At 39.3% G+C, this 24,814-nt stretch overlaps 1 protein-coding gene across 4 annotated transcripts in view; it reads right to left on the bottom strand.

Annotated features, from left to right (window-relative positions):
- Positions 1-24,814, bottom strand: part of rasgrp3 (RAS guanyl releasing protein 3 (calcium and DAG-regulated)) — a 58,917-nt gene that overhangs the window by 21,557 nt on the left and 12,546 nt on the right. For all 4 annotated transcript variants that reach the window (XM_070978321.1, XM_070978319.1, XM_070978322.1 and 1 more), the window contains exons 2-4: positions 8,834-8,960; positions 8,118-8,220; positions 1,159-1,221 (exon numbers count right to left, since the gene is read on the bottom strand). In XM_070978321.1, coding sequence (XP_070834422.1) covers positions 1,159-1,221; positions 8,118-8,220; positions 8,834-8,903 — 236 coding nt within the window. In that variant the 5' untranslated portion in view covers positions 8,904-8,960. The remainder of the gene's footprint in view (positions 1-1,158; positions 1,222-8,117; positions 8,221-8,833; positions 8,961-24,814) is intronic.

The raw sequence follows: 24,814 nt of genomic DNA, 5'->3' as shown, positions 1-24,814 counted from the left end.
GCTACTTAGAGACGCTTGTGAATCTAGCGGCAGAGCAAACACCAGGGCGTCATCTGTTATTAGTGCCGAAGGTAATGTTGAACTCATACAAGTCGTGTCTGCTGTGTTAAGGTTAGCGCCATTTCACTGTGTAAACTGCTTTTGCCATGAATCATCTCCATGTCCTTCCATCAAATTTAGATGACGATGACTGCCAGAGTCAGGCTGGCTCAGAGGCTGCAGCGGGTACCAGCAGGTCTCGTGCACCTCTATCCACTCCTTTCACTGAGGCAGGGAAGAGTAAAATGACCAAGACGAGGATAAAGGAATGTCACAGAGCGCTCACTAGATTTGTGGTGAAAGGTTTGCACCCTTTTGACAGATGCCCCTGAACTTCGGTAGGTTAATTCGTTGCATTTTATCTGGCATATCTGTTCAAATGAAAATCAGAAATTTGAGTTCCGTCAGAGTTGCATGTTGTTATTTTAACCAGTGTAGTTCTGCTTCATTCATTCCTACTCTGAGAAGTAGCTCACCTACTTTTTAGGTTTGTTCTGAGGTTATGTCACGCATCATTTTTGCATACTGTATATGTTATATTTTCTGTGCAGAGATGAAAATATAAAAGACAGTTAACGCAAACAAACCCATTTGTACTCTTTTATTTCCTCACCCAATGAGAATCGAAAAGAGAATGGATAAGGAATCGGATCGATAAGCAAAATCGATAATGGAATCGGAATCGTTAAATTCTTATCAATTCCCATCCCTACTCATGTCCCTGTATAGTGGTGGCTTGGAGCAGGTATTTCCGTACACCTTGTTTCACATTTACTACTTGAAATACTGGAATGTCCCCACTCTGCGTGACCCTGTACTATAGCTGTCTCTAAAAGTCACTTAGTCACTGGTTTGAATAATGGTTAAAACAAAATCAATTCAGTGCTCATTTTCAAACTGAACAACACACAGGCAACGATCATAAACAACTGTGGCCTGATTTCAAGTGTGAAACCATGGAACTGTATAAACTGGAATTGTATGTGAAACTGTAGGATCTTGGTTAATAACCATACAAAATAAAGAATGACATGAGGTGAAATGAGGTTAAGGTTAGCCTTGTGTTGGGTTTATAGTAAGGATGAATGTGTGGGCATGCATGTATATGTTGAACCTTACCTCATTAAATAACAAATCTTCAGCCTGGTTCTCTGGCATGTGTCACCTTTGCAGTCACGGTACGTGGGGATAAGTTAAGGACTTTTTCCAAGATTTTACAAACTATTACACTGTAATTTATGATAAATCATCGCAGCAAGCAAACAATTAATCACACTTTAAGGTTTCATTTGCTGCTGACTGTGGCTAACAGAAGCTAGCATCTACATCATTCATCATAATTTCACTACTGAATGGACTATAAGTTTCTGAGCAGCCTGAGCATCTTCCTTTTAGAATTTCTTAAGCAGTGGCTATTTCTAATCTGATTTAACATCGATGGCAGTTCTAGCAGTAACATTTAGTCTTAGCCTTGGTCCTATGTCAAATGCCCTTGTTGGTTTTTATAATATTATATTTAGTCAACTGTCTTGAGTATCAACTACTCAAGATGGGGCCACAAGAGTGGCAGCTAGTTACAGCAGCTCTGATCATTTTTCTTGTTTCACTGTTTTTTTGTGCTTTTTTTGTGTTTCTTCTATTACTAGTCTTAGTCAAACATGTATACTGTATATGGATTCTGTTTTATTTTGGTAGCCTTAGTTCCTGTTTTATTTTGGTAGCCTTCCCTCTTGTGTCTTAATTTACTTTACTTCCTGTATGTTTCCCACACTGGTGATTGTGTTATTGTGTCCACCTGAGTCTGTTTAGTTAAGTCTGTGTGTTTCCTTTGTCTTTGTGGCATCATCCCCTTGTGTATGGTTTTCCTTGTTTCCACGTGGCTATAGTTCAATTCAATTCAATTCAATTTTATTTGTATAGCGCCAAATCACAACAGAAGTTGTCTCAGGACACTTTCCATATAGAGCTGGTACAGACCAAGCTCTTTTATAGTGAGTATTCCAGTCTAGTCCTTGGTTTCCCGGTTGGTTATTACTGTAGGTTGTTGTTTTTTCTGGTATTGCTTTTGTTTCTGCATTTTGGATTTGGTGGATTTTTGGTTGCTTCTATTTTGTGTTAAATAAATTACTTGGACGGTTTTTGCTCAGCCTCTTTTTGTCAAGTCTGCACCTTTTTTTTTTTTTTGTTACACGGCCATTTAAATCATAACATTGCCACCGCCGATGCTGCACCGGCATGCGAGCTCCTACACTACTGAGTAGATGGTCAGAAGAGTTCAGTTTGGCACTGAGGGACTGCTGTGAAACCGATTGGGAAGTGTTGTGCAATCCACTCAAGGAGGACACTTACAGTTTAACAACCTGCATCATACTACATACACATAAATTTCTTTGTGAAAAACACTGTGCCAACCAGAAAGGTATGGTGTTTCCCAAATCATAAAGCCTGGTTGTCCACAGAACAGAACACAACACTCCTGCATCCACTGTGCAAGTAGGAATGGTACTGCAGGTGCCTTATTCTAGCAGCTGTCATTATTTAACTCCAGCATTATTTAACATAGCATGTTGATGTTGTTTCCCATTACAACATCACAAACTTACTATTTTGCACTACTGTTATCTATGTTAACATATGCCCATATCCATTACATCTTGTGCAATATGACACAAAGTTTTACTGTGTTGTGTATTTTTTCTGCTGTGCAATTATACAAGCACTGTATTTCATTAATAAAGACTACGCCAATAACATACAGATTTATAACGCTTTAATGTGCATTTTGGATGGAGGAGAGCATAGTTGATGAATGATAATACATTAGAATGAGGGTCAAAGGATGAAGGGAAGGCAGGGTGCAGGGATGAAGGGATGAGGGGAGAGAAAAATGAACGGTGAGGGATGAAAGGATGAGGAGCAAGGGATGAAAGAGAGAGGGATGGAGGGATGACGGAGTAGGAGAAGAAGGGAGAGGGACAAGAGGATGAAAGGAGAAATCCAGGCCGTGGATGGATGGATGGAGTATGATGATGCACCAGTGTGAGCTGCTGGCATAGAAAAGTGATGGAACCAAGGGAGTTGAGGCTCAGGGTGGGGAAGCTGCCTCTTCAGATATTCTTGGATTTCAGTAAAAGCCCCAAAGGTACTTCCAGCTGCTCATGGGCATTTCTGATGTCTGTCAGATTATTGCAGATATATGTGAGAAACAGAGATGGAGACCAGCAGCTGAGAATTTGATGACGTGGTCAGGGATTACCTGCCACTAAGTGGTAGAGGCAGCTCCAGAGCAGAATAGATGTCCAGAGTGTCTTCCCGATCTGGATAAGATTTTTGCTTGGACTGTTTCTGAGACCATCAGAGGATCTTAGGTGGAAGCTTGACTGGCTAGATGTAGTTTATGTAGCCACGGATAGGTTTGAGTGGATTTAGGAATTAATCTAGTCAAAGGCATAGACAGGTTAAGGTAAACCTGGCTGGTTAGTCTAACTTTATAAGAGGCACTACCTAAGAGTCAAAGGAATAGATGGAGATTATGAGACTCAGCTGCATGTTGGCATGGTATTATATATTATATTAGAGGGTAGTGGCTGTGAACTTTGTGCAGTGTAGAAGGCCTGAGAACGCCAGTAGGAACATCAGGTCTGAGATTTTGTCTATGGATGGAGAAGGTTAACCTGAGCAGGGTGTAAGAATTGCACAAGCAAAGAGGTCTGCAGTACAGATTTTTATGGCCTGGGATGTGGAAGGCATGGATGATGCACTGTTGTAGTTGGAGTAATAGCGATGTTCTTCTTGAACCATTGTGCCCCCAAAGAATGACTGCTATGATGACTGGGTACATCTGGCAGATGGTGAAGAAGGGGCTAAGAATTGTGAATTTGGGTGGTCGTTGAGAATCATCTGCCATTGTGGTAGCCACCAAAGCAGACTTGAGGGTGATGCTGAGAATTCTAAGGATGTACTGGGATTTTCGTTTCTCTGAAGAGAGGGGAACTCGGTGGCATGACAATGAGAAGTCATTTAGGAGATAGATGATGTATGGCAGTTTATAGTTGTCGAGATCAAGCAGAGCTGGCGGATTAGCTGCGGGGGCAGGCTACAGAAGATAGTGGAGATTTGTTTATTTAGGGCTGAGAGGCATGAGAGGCATGGGAAAAGGAGGAAATTGGTTTTGACTCTATACTCTATAGTACAGAGTAGTATAGAGTATAAATGTGAACGTAGCATTTGTGTTTATAGGCGAGAAGAAAATGAAAGACAAGAAATGTTTGGATGGCAAGTCGTCAGAATGTTGCAAGGTTTGGTTGAGGGCCCTACTGTGTACCGCTATTGAGGGAGCAGTCTGAGCAGCTGTACTGACCAGTATACAGTAGGAGGAGGTGAGGTGGCCAAGGAAGATGGGACATGAAAGGTAGAGGGATGAGAAGAGGGAAAGGTGGTGGGATGGAGGGATGCATGTGCTCAGGTTGTTTGTGAAGTTTGAGGGAAAAGGGGGAGAGAATAAGACAGCTTTGAAATGGGGAGAGCTTGAATAAGGTTTGATATGACCTGGCCTTCAGAGACAGCTGATGTGGAAGGCTGAGCTTCTTCAGCCGTGGGATGCGCTGTGACATCATCAGCGTTGACATGGAACGCTGCACCAGGAACCTGGAGGTGCTCCAGATGCTTGCTTTTTGCTCTTTCAGCAGTTTGAAAAGTTTGATTTTCTTTTTGGCACAGTGAAAGGGATAAGGGTTGAGGGGTGGGATCTTTCTATGCCTCTATTTTTGCACTTTGCTGGCTGTAACAATTTAATTTCACCAGTATGGGATTAATAAAGTTTTATTTCGTCTCCCTCCATAGGTAAATTTTTGCCATTTTTCCTGCTGTGATTATCTGTCTCTATTATGCACATATCTGAGACTGTCCACCCAGGAACAACAGCTTAAGTTGTTTCGACAAGTGCCTAAAAAAAGACATTTTCAAGGAACAAAGCCCTCCAGCAGCTGCAGTTAATTATGATATTAGGAAGTCGGGTAATGTTATTGTAGAGCATCAAACTCACAATATCTGACTATGACGTGGGAGACGTGTTTCCAACCACGTTTCTTTTTTTAAAACATGACCACAATCATCCCATACCCTTAACTTAATAGACCTGAATTCCTATAACCATGTTGACGGAGCTTTCCTGAACTTAATGAAGTAGTCATTTTAATCCAAACCACAATGTTTCCCTAAAGCTAACCAGGTCATTTTTGTATCTGAACCTATCCTTGACCATAGATTTGACTCATCATGAAACAGATACATTTTTTCCAACAGTGATTTGTAACAGTTTTGGAAGGCACAGACAGATGTGGATGTTAGAACAGAACATGCTTCTATTTGTCGTTCCAGGGGGCATAGACAAACAATGTATTTTGTTGTTTAAATTGGAGGACTTATATACTTAAGGAAGGAAGATCTTATTTCTCATGCTTTTATTCCTTTAAGGGTGAACTTTTGCCTATTAGAATCTAAATTCTTCCTTAGTTGTTAACCTAAATAGATGTTTTTATACACCTCCAATTGGTCTCTAAATATTGAACTGACATTGTATTTGTGGAAGTCTTTAAGTTATACTTTCCGATACACACATACATACATACTGTATTTTATATGCACATAGACATACAATACTCACAAAAAGTTAGGGATTTTCAACTTTTGGGCGAAATTTCAGGATGAACCTAAAATGCACTATAACCTTTGCAGGTGAACCTGATTTGACCTTCTCTAAACCTTTGAATGCTCATGTCCAACTGTTCAATGTTTCTGTACTTTTTGCACAACTTGCTGAACGGCAAAATTTACAAAAGGTATTTGATCCATGAATTTACCAATAAATTTCCTGGTTCAATTAGAATTGGTATTCACTGCTTCATTGTGAACATTGCCCTGCAGAACTGGATTATGAACGCCACGCAACTGGCGAGAGGTGAGAGGTACCCAAGTGTCATGTCAGACCATTCGAAACCATTTATATCAGTGTGGTCTGCATGCTAGATGACCTGCAAGGGTACCTGACCACACCACCAGGCAAAGGCGTCATCGTCGTGCATGGGCCAGGGAGCATTTACGCTGGACGAGGGACCAGTGGGCCTCAGTGCTCTTCTGCCAACGATGTTGGTGACATCAAGGAGAGCGCTATGCATCAGCCACTGTTGTCACCAGATGAGCCTTTGGTGGTGGTGGTGTTACAGTGTGGGCAGGTGTGTCTAGTCAATACAGAACTGCCCTACACTTTGTGAATCATCTCATCAAGGTCGCATCATTAGGGAACGGCTGCTGGAGACTGGGGTACCTCAAATGGAGTGGTCTGCATTTTCTCCAGACCTGAATCCCATCAGAAACCTATGGGATCAACTGAGTTGCTGTAGTGTAGTGGCTCATAACCTTGTACTCCAGAACCTCAATGAGGACTGCCCTTCAAGAAAAGTGGGATGCAATGCCTCAGCAGACAACAATTTGACTTATGAACAGCATGAGACATCATTGTCAAGCTGTCATTGATGCTCAAGGGCACATGACAAGTTATTGAGACATTGCCATTTTTTGTTGTAGTATAACCACCACTGTTGTTGGCTTTTGTTTCAATAAATTGTTTGAGATGAGGAAATCACCATTGCATGCTATAATATCCCTGTAGCATGAACTTATTACATTTTCCAGAAATTTCACCCGAAAGCCAAATATCCCTAACTTTTTGTGAGTAGTGTATATGACACCTGAAGAAGAATACTGTAATAACTATGGAGATTTCATTGAGATTAAGTCAAAGCAAGCTGCCCTGTTAACTGTCTGAAAGCACAACAGACCACTTACTGAGCAGCTCTGAAGACAATGATCCAGGATATGATCAATACTGCTCAATCTACATTAACATACAGTACCAAGACAGAAACAGAAATGAAATGAAACATCAGCTGCTTCACTTAAAGAGATTGGTTAGAATTCCATTGGTAAAACAAAAGATTTAGGTTGGACTTCCTGTGAGGTGAAGAATAATTTATCAGGCATCACTTTACTGTGTGTTGAATTCAAAGTATAGTACCAGTCAAAAGTTTGAACACACCTTCTCATTCAACAGTTTTTTTTTTCTATACTGGAGATTGATACTGAAGTAATCAGTACTGTGAAAGAGCACATGGAATTATGTAATAAAGAAACAAAAATATGTTTTTTAATTTTAGAGTCCTTAAAATAGCCACAGTTCGCCTTGACAGCTTTGCACGCTGTTGTCTTAACCAGCAACATGAGGTAGTGGTATGATTTTCAGTTAAAAGGTCTGTCTTGTCGAAAGTTAATTAGTGAAACTTCTTGCCTTTTTAATGCATTTGAGACCATCACTTTTGTTGTGTCGCGATAGTGTTGTCATACAGCATATAACCCTATTTGACTACTGCAGTAATCCATATTATGGCAAGAAACAACGACTGTTACCGGGCAGAAATGGACAATTAATGGCACCTGTGAGCTCACATAAATTACACACACATCTCAGCATCAACTCTTCGGAGGAGATTTCCACCTTATCACTAACTACATAATTCCATTTAAGATGATATAAAATATAACTTACCACACTAGGAAAATTAAGATGTTACAGACAGCAATAATAGCAAGAATAAAAATCAGAAATCAGGAAATCAGGAAAAAAAAAAAGACAATAAAAAGGTTTACAAAATAAATAGCAACTATTTGATAATAATAATAATAATATTAATAATAATAATCAGAACAAAAATCACAATCATAATAGCCATAATAACAATAATTACTATTATTCTTGTTATTATGGCTAGTGTGATTATTGTTATAATAATAATAATAATAATAATAATAATAATAATAATAATAAAGTAGCATGTAATAATAATAATCATAAATAAGTAACATGTGTTCTTTCATAGTTTTGATGTCTGAGTGGTGTGTTTTGACTGGTACATAACCACAGCCAAATTAAATACAATAGCCAGCAGTAACTCATACTTCATCAAAGCAGTGTTAATGTGTATTAGCTGTTGTTCCTGCAGGCTTTCTGCCACATAGGATATATCATCAGTAGTTTTCCCGCTAGTTCTGAGGATGTAACGTACCAGCGATGCATTAGCAGCAGGCTGCGGGGAAGCTGGTTGGCCTGCAGCTCTCCATTGTCATCTATGAAGAAAAGTAAGTCATAAGATGTCATCAACCTTTATGTTAATGTAAAGGATAGTTCTGGTTAAATTCTATATTTTTCTTGTCAACAAATCCCATGAAAACATCCAATCAACACTGAATGTATCCTACATGTATCCTTTGACTCAATCTCACATCCACTGTCCTGCTACCCCAAATACTCACTAGAACCAAATGTGGATTAATCTATATCTGAAAATAGTCCTTGACAAATGCAGTATTTCCTCCTGTTTGCCTGAGTCTAAAAACTGCAGTGTCCAGCTGTTTTAGAATATTACTGAGCCTTTAAAGAAAAAAAAAAAAAAAAGAGATTATATATTTGTGAACCATGTTTTAAAGCTGATGTCATCAGTAGCAACTATTGGGCTTCGGAGGTGCAGATAGGACAGAAAGGTCAGACAGTGTTGAGAGACGAAACACATCATGTTTTACTATTTTTATCAGATTTGTTTAAAAAATACACACACATACACACACACACACACACACACACACACACACACACACACACACACACATATGCATATATATATATGCACACACTTTCTTAGGTAGATAGTCTATCTTTGCAGTTCAGTCTAGTGTCACTCACCAAATGCATGAATGCATTCATTTAAGAGAGCATCAAGAGATGCTGCCTTTCCCAAGGTGGATGATCCCATTGTGAGTGTCACTGAGGTCAACAGTTCCTACTCACTGCTCTGGAAATCAGGGTTTTCCTGGGAGTAGGAGAGAAACAGTCATCAGTAAGATAATCTTTATGTAATACAAATATAAAACCTTACCGAACTGTTATTATGAGAATAAAAGAATTATGCTAAATTACAGGTAATGTGAAGTAAAATTTGTACAAGTATTGTCTGTGATTAATCAAATTGCTTAAAGAGGACACTTGTTGATAGGTATGTGTCCATTATGGAAGCTGACACTATAAACTTGCAGACAGAATTGTGTATTTTGTACTAGCCAGGGTGAGTAACACTATTTATTAAAGCCCATATGCTTGGATGTATGCATTTCAAACAATCCAAACAAAATTACTTGAAAGTAATCTCTTTGAACAGATATCTGCATATGAATGCAGAATCTGTTAAAAGTAGTGGTGTGCACTGGGGTAAAGGGGGCTTTGGCCAGGTGGAGAGGCTTTGGGCTGGGCTGGTTTTTAAATACTTAACAAAAGAGCAGTGTATTAAAAGCATATTCATAAATTGCATTCCTTAGTCATGCAAACTCACCCAGTCATTCAGCACAACTTTGACATGACATAAATTTTATTCATTCTGCAGAGATAAGCTATCATCACCACCCACCCACGGCTCACCCCATGAACACACATGAGCTATAGTGTCTGTATTTTTGTTGGAACAGAAACCTCTATGATGGCAATATTATTCATCAATCGTAATTTGTTTGTCTTTGGCGGGGGGATGCTGGATGGATGTTATTTGCTTACTGATGATATTTTTTATCATGAATGTATCAATAATCCACAATGACATTTATGTCTGCCAAGGATTTTTATAACCACAACAATGATAGTTTTATTTAGGGCTGAGCCGGATACTTGTTTCAGACGACTATCCGGTACAGATAAAGCATTTTTGACGAGTACGAGCATGATACGAGTAAAACTCGTCAATATCCGTGCTCGTGCTGAAGGAAAATCCTCACTGGGTAACTGACTGTTACCAGTCACACACAGCGCCTGCCCCTCCCTATGGAGTTAGATCAGTCTCATAATTAATAAATGCACGCAGAAGGATTCACAAATGTATATTGGGATTTATATATAAATGTCTCTCAACACACAAATATTTTTCAACGCACACACAAATATTTCTCATTCTATATAATGTAAAAATAATCCAGATATAAATTAATAAAGTTCACAAATGTATTTTTGATGCACACACAAATATAACTTGTTTTAAATATATATCACGGAAATCCACAAATATCTTTATCTAAAAACATTTGCAATTTTCATCTAAATCATATATGTATATTGTGACATTTATTCACGAACTGTCGAATCTGCATTTGCGAACCGCTCTCCATTTGTGAACTTCGCTGCATTTGTGTGTGAATGTTTTTGAGACTCCCCTGCCTCTCTCTGCCAAAGTCAAAATCTGCTCTGGTGTCACATCATCTTGGCTCTCTGGATTAACAACTGACAAATTTGTCAAGATTTGGTCTCTCATTGGGAACTTTTCCTTTACTTTTTGGAAGCTCCTGACATAGAAGGATCTGGCATCTTTGAAGAATTGCTTTGTCTTGTCAGAAGGGATTTCTTCCTCACTTACTAAGTGTCTCCTTGTCAAGAACCCAACAAAAAGGTTTTCATCTGCACAGTGGACCTCAGGGTTGCTCACATCTATCTCCTGCACATTCTGCTCTCTCAACACCTTTGGCACAATGAATCTGCTTCCAATGTCATGCAGGAGCTCCTCAACGCTGTCATTTAATTTGAAGAGAATGGGTGCCTTGTTTTGAAAAATCAAATTAAATTTATCAAAAGACTGTGTCGCATTGTGGAGAAAGCAAGTGTAGATTTTCATCATGGGGTCTGTCAGCCTCTTTTCAATATCACGGGACTTCTGATTTTCACTATGTGATTGAAAATAAGAACTGAAGGCAGGCCATTGGTTTAGCAGATGGTCCAAGCTTTTCCCCAAAGAAAGCCATCGTGTAGGGCAGTGCTTCTGTACTCTCTGCTGGGCTACATTACAGAACTCCTGAAACTCTTTCAGCTCCTCTCTTCTTTTTGAACTTTTCTCAAAGTAGTAGTATGTGTCAATTATCAATTCTTCAGGTGACATTGAGAGCTCTTTAGCAGCAGTTTTGTCACAAATGTTAACCAAGTGACTAGGACAGCCAACACTGTATATGTAAGGGGCCTGTGCTTTCACTCTTGACAAGACAGAGTTGTTTTTGCCAATCATGACATTGCAGTTGTCACTGCTGAATCCTATGCAGTTGGACCATTCAATGCCCTTCTCATCCATGGATGATGCAATGCAGTTGAATATATTTTCAGCTTTGGCATCATTGCATACTGGCATATCAATAAATCCAATGGCCACCTTATCCTGTGCTTCACTGTAGTACCTGGCTAAAATAGCACATTCTTTCTCACACATGATGTCATTGCTTTCGTCAACCAAAATACTGTATGGCCTTTTTTCTGTGCGGATTAGTTTGTACATATCCTCTGAACATTCAGGTTCCAGTGCCAGGTTCATTATGGCTGTGGCTTTGGTGGAGGAGCAGGCATAATGTTTAGCTATGTCTGAATCTGGAAACATCTTCCTGAACAACTTGCCAGTGTGCCTACAGACATTGAATGGCACATTGTGTTCCACAACAAATGATGTGAAATACACCTCAGCTGCAGTGACCTTCTCAGTGAGACTTTGCTTTTCTCCAGAAAAGAACTGAGCTATATTGGAGCAGCCTTCCCTGCGCTTAGCCTCCCTGATATGGTTTCATAATTAGGCCTATCATTTCTACATATTTTCTACCATTAATTTACCATTAATTAATTTAGCCTACATTTATCAACATATTAAATTGGACATTTTTTTTTAAAGCTTAGTTGGGCTAGATATAGATACCTGGCTAGTTAGATATCCCTATATTTATAGTAACTACCTATTCATCAATACTTTACAGAAGTCTTTACAGCCTACTTTTATGACAGCATTTAGGCCTACTGAACCTACTTAAATAAAAATACAGGTGATAGAGTGATGAACTTAGCATACCTCGACATGTCTTTTACAGTCATTAAGTCCGCCATGGGAAATGCTGAAGTCACTGTTGCACACAGTGCACCTCGCCACGGTGTCATCATTTTTCACTCTAACAAGACATGGATATACTTTCGTATATTCCGCTGTAAAATGAGTTTTGTATTTTCTTTTTTTTACCGGAGGATTCACCCTCTGCCATTTCGTGAGCTGAATGAGTGATAGAAATTTTAGGGGCTGTGGTGATAACTACGGTCGGTGAAAATAAACCGAACCCCGCCCACACCGAAAGCTTATTGGTTTATTTTGCTGACCAAACCAATCGGCGCGCTCTCTTGCAACCAGCCGCTCAGGCTGAACACTGTCGGAACAGAGCTCTCGCAAAATCAGGGAGACTCCCGGAACTTCCAGGAGACTTGGGATGTCTGCAATATACATAAATGATTTAGATGTGCTGATGTGCTGACGTGCTGAGGTAAGCGTATCGTCTCACTTCCTGTTTCTGGTTGCTGCCTTACGAGTAGTGTGCATTTGTCGCTCTTGTTCCTCTGAGTGTAATTTGCTCTGTGTTTTGTTACAGTGGCCTTTTATCCGCGCTATAGAGTAACATTAGTTCTGCTCAAGCACCCATAAGTCTGTTTATTTAGCGACCATCAATTTTATTTGTCTACGCTCTTGTCTGCTCTGCTAGCTATACCAGCTTAGCCTAGCAGCTAGCGATGGCTTCTCTCTGTCCCTCTCCAGCTCTCTCCTGCTTGGTGTGTCACATGTTTAGCTACTCCTCTGCCTCCTTTAGTGATACTGGTACGTGTAATAAATGTAGTTTATTTGGTGAGTTGGAGGCGAGGCTTAGTGAATTGGAAGCTCGGCTCCGCACCATGGAAACAAAACCATTAGCTATAGTTAGCCAGGCCCCCGTAGCCGGTGCGGACCGACCAAGTGCAGCTCCGGCTAGCCGTCCCTCGACAGCTCCCGAGCAGCCGGGAAACCAGGGAGGTTGGGTGACTGTTCGAAAGAAGCATAGTCCTAAGCTGAAGCCCACAGGTCACCACCAACCGCTTCATGTTTCTAACAGGTTCTCCCCACTCGGCGACACACCCGCTGAGAAACCAACTCTGATTATTGGCAGCTCCATTCTGAGAAATGTGAAGTTAGCGATACCAGCGACCATAGTCAAATGCCTGCCGGGGGCCAGAGCGGGCGACGTCGAATCAAATTTGAAACTGCTGGCTAAGGATAAGCGTAAATACCGTAAGATTGTTATTCACGTCGGCGGTAATGACACCCGGTTACGCCAATCGGAGGTCACTAAAATTAATGTGGAATCGGTGTGTACATATGCTAAAACGATGTCAGACTCCGTAGTTTTCTCTGGACCCCTGCCAAATCTGACCAGTGATGACATGTTTAGCCGCATGTCATCGTTCAATCGCTGGCTGTCGAGGTGGTGTCTAGCAAACGGTGTGGGCTTCATTGATAATTGGCAGACTTTCTGGGGAAGACCTGGTCTGATTAGGAGAGATGGCATCCATCCCACTTTGGAGGGAGCAGCTCTCATCTCTAGAAATCTGACCGATTTTATTTATGAACCTAACCCCTGACAACTCAGAGTTGAGACCAGGAGGCAGAGCTGCAGTCCTACACGCTTCTCTGCGCCTCCATTAGAGCAGTTACCCACCCAACACTCCATAGAGACTGTGTCTGCCCCCCGACCAAATAAACTAAGTAAACCAAAAGTACAGAGAAGAGGAGTTAAACATAAGAATCTAATTAAAATTAGAACAACCTCTGCAATAGTACAACAAGATAGGAGAATTAAATGTGGACTTCTTAACATCAGATGTCTGTCCTCTAAAGCTGTTCTAGTAAATGAGTTAATATCAGACCATAATATTGATTTATTTTGTCTGACTGAAACCTGGCTGTGTCCTGAAGAGTATGTGAGCCTAAATGAAGCTACTCCTCCGAGCCATATTAATACTCACATTCCTTGAGGCAGCGGCAGAGGAGGTGGAGTTGCAGCCATTTTTGACTCAAGCCTTTTGATCAACCCTAAACCTAAACTCGACTATAACTCATTTGAAAGCCTTGTTCTCACTCTTTCTCATGAGAAATGGAAAACAGTGCAGCAACTTTTATTTGTTGTAGTATACCACTCTCCTGGTCCTTACTCCGAATTTATAGCTGAGTTCTCGGAGTTTCTATCAAGTTTAGTCCTTGAAGCAGATAAAGTAATTATTGTAGGTGACTTTAATGTACATGTCGACATTGATAATGACAGCCTTAGCACTGTGTTTATCTCAGTATTAGACTCAGTTGGCTTCCGCCAGAATGTACATGAACCGACTCACTGTTTTAACCACACCCTCGACCTTGTTCTGACATATGGCATTGAAATCGAAGACTTAATAGTCTCCTCACAGAATCCTCTTTTATCAGACCATCATTTAATAACTTTCGAATTCATATTACCCGACTACCAGCCAGTAGGCAAAAATTCTTATACCAGACTCCTGTCTGATAGTGCTGTAGCTAAATTTAAGGATATGATCCCATCAGCATTTAACTCAATGCCATGTCTCAATACAACAGAGGAGTCTTATGCTAACCTTAGTCCCTCCCAGATTGACTACCTGGTTGATAGTGCTACGGGATCGTTGCGTATGACATTGACTCTGTTGCTCCCCTAAAAAAGAAGAAAATTAAACAGAGGAGGTTAGCTCCGTGGTATACTCCTCAAACCCGCAAATTAAAGCAAACTTCACGGAAAATAGAAAGGAAATGGCGTTCTACCAATTTTGGAAGAATTTCGGTCCGCCTGGCAAGACAGTCTTAAAATATACAGGAAAGCCCTCCGCAGTGCCAGGGCAGCCTATTACTCTGCACTAATAGAGGAAAATAAGAACAATCCCAGGTTTCTCTTCAGCACTGTAGCCAGGCTGACAGAGAGCCATAATTCTATTGAACCATGTATTCCTTTAGCTCTGAACAGTAATGACTTCATGAGCTTCTTTAATGATAAAATTCTAACTATTAGAGACAGAATTCATTGACTCCTGCCGTTAACAGGTACTGTTTTGTCTTCAAACACAGAAACCGTAGAAACTGTTACTCAGTCTGTCGCAGTTTTAGACTGTTTTACTCCTGTTGACCTTCACCAACTAATTTCAATAATTTCATCATCAAAATCATCTACCTGTATTTTAGATCCTATCCCGACTAAGCTGTTTAAAGAAGTTTACCTCTAATTGACTCTTCAGTATTAGACATGATCAGTCTCTCTTTATCAACAGGCTATGTACCACAGTCCTTTAAAGTAGCTGTGATAAAACCGCTACTGAAAAAGCCTACTCTTGATCCAGGGGTTTTAGCCAACTATAGACCGATATCCAACCTTCCCTTTCTCTCAAAAACTCTTGAGAAAGCAGTTGCCAATCAGCTGTGCGACTTTCTAAACAATAATAGTTTATTCGAGGATTTCCAGTCAGGATTTAGAGTGCATCATAGCACAGAGACAGCACTGGTTAAAGTTACAAATGACCTTCTAATTGCATCTGATAAAGGATTTGTCTCTGTACTAGTCTTATTGGATCTTAGTGCTGCATTTGACACCATTGACCATGGCATCCTATTGCAGACACTAGAACATTTCATTGGCATTAAGGGAACTGCGCTAAGCTGGTTTAAATCCTACTTGTCAGTTCGCTCTCAGTTTGTACACGTTAATGATGACTCCTCTGTGCTCACTAAAGTCAGCTATGGAGTTCCGCAGGGTTCTGTGCTTGGATCAATTCTATTCACCTTATATATGCTTCCTTTAGGTAAGATTATCAGGAAGCACTCAATAAATTTTCATTGCTATGCAGATGATACCCAGCTATATTTATCAATGAAGCCGGAAGAAATCAGTCAGTTAACTAGACTACAAGCATGTCTTCATAACATAAAGACCTGGATGACCTGCAATTTTCTGATGCTAAACTCGGACAAAACTGAAGTTATAGTAGTAGGCCCTAAACATCTTAGAAAGTCACTTTCTGATGACATAGCAGCTATGGATGGCATTGCGCTGGCCTCCAGCACCACTGTAAAGAATCTGGGAGTCATCTTTGACCAAGACATGTCCTTTCACTCCCATGTAAAACAAATTTCAAGGACTGCCTTTTTTCACCTACGTAATATCGCAAAAATCAGGCATATTTTGTCTCAAAATGATGCAGAAAAACTAGTCCATGCATTCGTAACTTCCAGGCTGGATTATTGCAATTCCTTACTATCAGGCTGCCCAAATTCGTTGCTGAATATTCTCCAGTTGCTCCAGAACGCTGCAGCACGTGTTCTGACAAAAACCAGGAAGCGAGATCATATTTCTCCAATACTCGCCACTTTGCACTGGCTCCCTGTAAAGTTTAGAATAGAGTTTAAAATTCTCCTCCTTACTTACAAAGCCATAAATGGCCAGGCACCTTCTTATCTTAAAGAGCTCATAGTACCTTATTGCCCTACTCGAACACTGTGTTCCCAGAATGCAGGTCTACTTATGGTTCCTAAAGTCTCAAAAAGCAGAACAGGAGTCAGAGCATTTAGCTATCAAGCTCCTCTCCTGTGGAACCATCTTCCAGTCTTTGTCCGGGAGGCAGACACTGTCTCTACATTTAAGAGTAGGCTTAAAACTTTCCTTTTTGATAAAGCTTATAGTTAGGGCTGGCTCAGGCTTGTCCTGGACCAGCCCCTAGTTATGCTGCTATAGGATTAGACTGTCGGGGGACCTCCAAAGATACACCGAGCTCCTCCGTCCTTCTGTCCCTCTCCATCCGCACGCTCTCATGTCCTACCACGGCGTGTTACTAACTTAGCTCCTTCCCCGGAGTCTCTGTGCTTTGTCGTCTTGCAGGTTCCCATGGACAGTGGCTGAATCTGGATTGTGGATTTCAGCTGCGTCTCCTGCCTTGGCCCTGCCTGACATCCACTGCAACTGCTACTGTTATTACATCCACTGTCACTCTTACTGTGATTGCATGTCTGTCTCTCTGTCTCTCTCTCTCTCTCTCTGACTGCATTTCTGTCTGTCTGTCTGTCTGTCTGTCTGTCTGTCTGTCTGTCTGTCTGTCTGTCTGTCTCACTCTCCCTCTCTTGCTCTTCCTCTCTCACCCAACCGGTCGAGGCAGATGGCCGCCCACCCAGAGTCTGGTTCTGCTCGAGGTTTCTGCCTGTTAAAAGGAAGTTTTTCCTCGCCACTGTCGCCAAGTGCTTGCTCATGGGGGAATTGTTGGTTTCTCTGTAGATAAAAGAGCTTGGTCTGTACCAGCTCTATATGGAAAGTGTCCTGAGACAACTTCTGTTGTGATTTGGCGCTATACAAATAAATAAAAAAAACTGAATTGAATTGAATAGATGAAAATTGCAAATGTGTTTAGATAAAGATATTTGTGGATTTCCGTGATATATATTTAAAACAAGTTATATTTGTGTGTGCATCAAAAATATATTTGTGAACTTTATTAATTTATATGTGGATTATTTTTACATTTATGGGTCATTCTTCAACTATGGTAGAATTTGTGTCCTTTGCAGGAATAATAGATACAAAACACATTTCTTGATTTTTTTTTTTTTTTTTTGGCGCAGTTACTTGACACCAAGAGGAACATACAAAAATTAATTTAAAGGTCAAGTGTTATTTTTACTACATAAACCATGGTTTTATATGTATGGATTGTGCTATTGTGCGATTGTCCCTCGGTCAGATTTTTGACCTTCAATCATTTTGATTTAAAAACTAACTTTACAGACAAATGGTACATAAATACCTATTTTAATGAAACATACCATGTGTTGTAAGATACAGTTGTATTAAATGTCTTTTTTTATAAAAAGAACACCTGTCCCTTGGGGTCACTGTCATTTCCATCACACACCACAAAATGTAACTTTAGGGAGGGTTTTTTTAAGGTTTGAACACCTGCAACGATGGTAACAGTCAGTCACAGGAGAGCACATGGCAGGAGAGCAGAGCTAGCTCCCTGGAAGAATATGAAAGCTGACAAAAATCAAGGTAAATATTTCCCAAACAAAGAATATGTTTATTGGTCGTCATTTCCAAACAGCTTATATTTTCTTTGAATTTATAAATAATGATTAAAATAACATTTCATATCGTGTATTTTGTATATATTTAATGCTAGCTTTAAAACAGAGATTAGCATGCTAATACAACATGAGATTTTTGAAAAAATGTGACACATTGTCATTTCCACAACAGTCATTTCCATCACGTTTTTCATTGTGATGGAATATATAAATATAAATATATATTATCTATATAATTACATCACAACAGCTACCAGAATGTATTTCTACACATAATGGATAAGCAAAACATATCAAAATATTACCTAAAATATGTGTTTGATTTTCAAAAATTTTTGAGACCAAATTTGACCATAGTTGAAGAATGACCCTTATATAGAATGAGAAATATTTGTGTGTGCATTGAAAAATATTTGTGTGTTGAGAGACATTTATATATAAATCCCAATATACATTTGTGAATCCTTCTGCGTGCATTTATTAATTATGAGACTGATCTAACTCCATACCTCCCTACACAGACACGTCTCTGCAGCTAAAACTGATAGTGACACACAGATAGTGACTAATTTCTCTGTGCTTGGCTTGAGTCTATCCCACGTTGCTCTCTTCAGTACTCCTTAGGTTTTCTTCAGCTCGCCTCTGTTTCGGTTTGTATGATATTTAAAGTTACTTGGTGAACCTGTTTTGTAACGTACGTGGTGCATTTGACAAGACAGAGCTGAAAACTGCTCGTGTCGCGTCGGTCACTGCCTCCACTCCGGTCGTGTTTTTTCTTTTTAACCGTTTGCTTGCTCTTAGTTTGGCTGGTGATATAAAGTAAGTTGGAAAACTTTGCTCGTACTGAACGCGGTGCTTTTGAGAAGAACACAGTGAACAAGGCTGACATATTATTTCCCTGTTTGCCATCACTGGATGTTTGCATGAATCCCCAAGTTCACACAGATCATTAAAAAAGAAACAGTCTTACAGACCACTTACACAAATGTTTTGTGATCAAAAACATTGATTTGAATCTCAGTTTTGAGGCTGTTCTGTAAATAGTATTCAAATAAACAATAAATATAGCAACTTCTGACCAATCCATATCAATTTCAGACTTAAAATAATGTACCGATTTAAGCCCCACCCATTTTAGGTCCCGCCGACTCCGAGTACAGATACAGATAATTTAGATTGTTGAACAGATACAGATACAGATACAGATAATTTAGATTGTTGAACAGATACAGATAATTTAGATTGTTGAACAGATACAGATAATTTAGATTGTTGAACAGATACAGATATAGATAGTGGTGTACTCGCTCATCCCTACTTTTATTAACAACAAAGAACTTTCTGTATGCACAAGCTGATATTTTTATTCCTGAAGATTACCAATAACAATAAAATTCTCAACACAGACAGGTTTTTTTTTGTCTGAGTAACATGAGCCCATTTCCAAATCGTGTAACTATAATTATTGCTCCAAATCATGCTGCCATTTGAATTTTAAGCGGTATTAATTCTTATTTTTGGCCACAGGGGAGCAGAAGAAAAAACAATATATTATGACATAAAGTTGACAGTCCATTTGCACACCCAGTAGACACATTAGCATCTATGTCAGGCAGGGGTGCCCGAACCTTTTCCCTTGGAGGACCAAAACTGAAACTTAATGGTGGACCACAAGTCAAAAGCAGTCACCTATTGTATTAGAGCATTCACAACTGTTGCATTTTAGTAGTAATCAATTACTCCCAAAATGTAGTTGATTAATTGCAGGAGATATAGTTTATTTTTCATCCAGTATCAATGAGCAGTTCTCATCAGAAAGGTCTCAAGTACATCCAAGCTCATCTGCTATAAATGTATTGCCACTGCTTTAATAATGCACTGTGCTAAAACCACAGATGAAAAATCAGTCAACAATGCAAAGTGTCGACTAGTGGTTTTGAATTCAACTAGTCAACTGTTCTGCGAAACCCTTATACTTTGTTGTATTGTATTGTTAAAATGCAAAATGGTGCTAGGATTACAAGTTTCCCTAACTGACTGATTTTCTGTGCAAAGTGTCACTGCCTGCTGTGCTCAGGTTAAGAAGATAATTAATAATTATGGATCCTACATATCTAAAGAGCATTTTTGCCCCATAAAAATAAAACAGCATAAACAGTTCCTAATATTATATATTTTTTTCAATTTATTCTTATTTTATTTTAATTTTTGCTATATTCATAGGATGGGCCCAAACTGATTGGCCAATTTGGACAACCCTGATTTAAGTCATGTTTCTTAACAGCTGACAGAAATAACTAGAAAACAAAAAGATGCTAAAAAGCTGACGGAAACAACATTGTCCAGTGATAAATCTCAATGGGTTTGACATTATGAGAGGCCCCCTACCCTAAACACGACACATAGTCATTTGTCCTGGTGTTTATATAAGATGTTGATTTAGTTTGACTTTATGCCTGCAGAATCCCAACTCACTGCAAGACACGATATGCCACTGAGACCAAGAGGAGCCCTGTTATTATGTATCAATTAGTTCCAGTCATTTGAAAATACTACATTACAGTAAAATTAAAAAGGAAAGCACAGTATCATGGTGATATCTGTACCTCCTTAGCCACAAAGTGCTAGATAATTATTATTATTATTAGAGATTATTTCATAGCAGAGAAATTGACTTGATTGGTTATAGGATGAAAAGTGTAGTAAATAACATTAATTATACAAGGTTGTATTCCAGTAATGTGTGCCAGATCCAGGACCCTGATATGGTTTAATAGTACAATAACACAGTCATTAATACGTCCTCAGGTTGTCAGTTGGCAAGGTGAAATGCATAACAATGCTATGTTATGTTAAGTAATTTTCCTAATTAAAATAGAAGAAGAGAGGGCCACACATGTACTGATAGAACTGGAGTTACATCCACTCTAACTAAGGATAGGCTGAGAGCTGTAACCTCTTTAGAACCAATCATTCATTCTAAGATGTGGTTTTGGGAAGCTCCAGGCGTGGGGAAACTATTAAGGGGAATTAATGATATTAAAGCCATGCTGGACAATCTGAATGTGTGTGTGTTTTCCTGCCCCTGTGATTGATTTGTGTCACCTGTCCTTCATTTGTTTTGGGCTTGGGTTTGTTTATGTTTACACGTAGCAGGGTATTTTGGAAAACGGATATTTTAGCCCCTCCGTTTTCAAAAATAACATCATGCACACAACATCGTTTTCAAAAATGTTGTCGTTTACATGAACCTCGATTTGTATGTGTGTGTGTGTGTGTGTGTGTGTGTGTGTGTGTGTGTGTGTGTGTGTGTGTGTGTGTGTGTGCCTGCAGTCAAATGAAAGAAGGCATTGTTCCTTGAGTGTAAATGGATAAGATCTTAAAAGGGACTATGCTTAAATGTGGTGATTCCTAACATGTCTGGTGATTTCAGTACTAACATCACCACTCTGCACACTCTGAAATAGCCTTTGCCTTAGGAGTGACTCTAACATTTGTAAATGCATTAACCTGATATAACCTCTCTACCAGTCAGGGATGCAAGCTTGTGTGTATCACTCAGCATTTCCAGAGAAGCCAGCTGCATCAGTAACTATCCATAACTATTTGTGGGTCATGCTGCTGGTACAGGTTTGTTGTAGATCCATAGAATCAATGTCACAATTTTTCCTAAATGTCACTATTATGATCACTAATAATAACTGGATAATGCATGGTATCTGTATCACAACTTAACTGACAACAAATAATCCAAGTAATTACCTGCAATTGTAAGAAAAGCCAAATGTACTCCACTTTTGTAATTGCTTATGGCTACCCATCTGTACCCCGTGAGCTAAAAGAACTATTTACTCAAACAGAAAGAATCACAACCTTAACATCGTATAGGGATTTGTTTATCCCTGTGAGCCTCTGAGCTGTGTTGTCAGGGGCAAACTCTTAAAGCAAACTGGTCTGAGGGGAGTGCCAGATACTTTATCAATCAGCCAAAAATGACCTGCAGCACCTGGCCCAGAAAAGACAAATCAAGTCCCCCTCCTGGAGTAAGACCTGAGTGAGGAGCTAGCCCGGGAGTGCCTGGTGGCTGGGCACTGATCCATGGGCCTAGGCTGGGCACAGCCTCAAACAACAACACAGTCCGACCACCATGTAGGCAGGGGTAGGTATTGGGTTCAGTAGCCTTGCAAGCCAGGCAGTAGGCAAAGGCGGGGACCTCAGCATACTGACTCCTGGCATTGTGGCTTTGTTTCCAGGGTGCTGGAAAATAGGCTCCAACTGATTGTCAAACTGCAGATTCAGGAGGAGCAATGCAGATTACACTCTGGCTGTAGAACAGTGGACCAGCTGTTACTTTGCAGGCTTGTTTGGAGGTCATGAGACTTTGACCAGTCAGTCTACATGTGCATTGTAATAATATAATAAATATAATAATATAAATGCTAGTTTAGTCTGCCAGTAGAAATGGGCAGGACACAGTACACACTACAAATACACAAGGTTGTTTTTCATGTGCAGGCTACAGAAGGAAAACACTGCTGCTCTGATAAAAAAATAAAAAAGATGACAAAAACATACTTACAAATTAAAGCAACTTTTGTGAAAAATTGAAACCAAATGGCATTCCACCAAAATGGAAGAATTTTGGTTTAACTAATGTGTCTCATAAGCTTCACTAATGGTATTCATGTTTAACTAAGATATCAATTTATATATTATCTACTGTACTAGTTTATAAAAATGCTATTAACATTAGTGAATACAGTAATAAGACTTAACAGGGAGTTGATTCATAGAATAACAAGTTGTTGACAAATGTCTCTTGTTAACATTACATGTTAAGTAAGCTACTAATTAGTATTATTATATGTTGATAAAGATGTTAATTAACATGTCATGAAGTTCACAGATAAGCCATCTCACTCATACTGCATCATTCAATTCAATCTTTTTACGTGTCCATTTAAGGATAATGATTGTACACTTACTTTCCAACTGAAAATCAGTTCATCATGACAATGATCCATTATCAACACGATTCATTCCGAATCTAAAGAGATGAAGACTTGAGGTGGAAGCAGCAGCATCAGAAAAAACTAACAGTTTTGTATATTCTATGTCCGCTATTCACAGGGGAAAACCCACAGTAACAAACAAGTTTTTTATTTCTGACATAGTAAGTCGCTATACCAGCTACATATGAGACAGTCTTCATATCACATGTCACCACACTGGCTACCACTGGTGCTAATATTAGCTACAAAACATTTATGTAAGACACCAAACATTACAGCTGATGCTAGCTTCAAACCTAATGGTACCAAGCATTAAGCCCAGTCTGCTCTGCACTGAAGAATGTACTCGGAGGACCGAATGGCCACGTAGCAGTAAAGCTAACGTTGCTGTATGAGAGCACGTCACTCAACACTTAACCCCACCAACTTTCTCCCATGGTGGTGTTGTGTATATCTGTACCTCAAGCAAAACTGTTATTTTCCCATCCAATTCATTTCCATTCCCAGTAAAAATTATTTTTCACATAGTTGCCAATGTCTCTCACTGTCCATCAACTGTCTGTTTTGTTGATTAAGTTCCTGTCAGCCTCTGTGTGAAGTAAGTAATTATGTGTGAATTGTCACTGAAGTGTTACTGAAGGAAAACAAGCTTTCAACTTCACAACAGTCACAAAGACCATTAATAAATTATTAATTATGACAAATTAATTCTTATTCAGCACTCTAATGTACTTATGAAGTGTTATTGAGGAACAACATGTTTTCAACTTTACAGTAATGGTCAACAACAAAGAGCATTCATTAATGGCCACTAGTAATGACTAATGCTTACAATAACAATATCACATGCACAGTAACATATAGGATAGACACGTTAGGTTAGACAAGTCAAGGAATGTATACACGAAGATAAATGAAAAGCAAATCCCTACATGAAGATCATGGGGTGTGTCCACTGAGGATGGACATGCTATTGAAGATCTTTATCAACCATATACTAACATTAGTTAGTGCCTTAATGAACATGTAAACCTTTAAAATGTTAATGAGAGACATTTGTTAACAGTTACTTAATGCTTATTACTATTATTAACTAGTATTAATAGCATCTTTATAAACAATTGTAATGTATAAATTAATACCTGAGTTAACATGAACACCATCAGTAAATGATTACTAGACTTACTAGTTAACTGTTAGTTAACGTTTATTACTGCATTAACATTAATGTTAGTTAATGTAACCTTACTGTAAAGTGTTACCAATGTAATGGTACAACATCAGAGAGGCATAAAATCATAAAATTATAAAATTGTCAAAGTAAAATGCAAACAACGAACAGCAACAGAGCAAATGTACTTTCCACCACTGCTCACAAACATGTGTTGCGACTAAAAATATGTGTGTGTGTGTGTGTGTGTGTGTGTGTGTGTGTGTGTGTGTGTGTGTGTGTGTGTGTGTGTGTGTGTGTGTCTAAAAGTGAGACTCCACTGCAGTATGCAGTATTATGTTCCTTTACTGTTTTCTTCCTTGGATTAGTTATTTGGAAAAGTGTGCTTTTGACTCTGTCTTTTCTATGTTAAATGATGCACAATGGTGTTTGCTATATTGCAGTTGCAAAGCTTGGACACAAAAAAGAACCAGGAAAACTGTCAGGCTTGCTCCCCAAGACTTAAAAGGAAAGCTTAAGTAAACTTTTTAAGGGATATGGATGTTATGGAA

Source organism: Chaetodon trifascialis, chromosome 13, assembly GCF_039877785.1.
Source record: "Chaetodon trifascialis isolate fChaTrf1 chromosome 13, fChaTrf1.hap1, whole genome shotgun sequence".
NCBI lineage: Eukaryota > Metazoa > Chordata > Actinopteri > Chaetodontiformes > Chaetodontidae > Chaetodon > Chaetodon trifascialis.
This window is presented reverse-complemented; position numbering and strand designations above follow the sequence as displayed.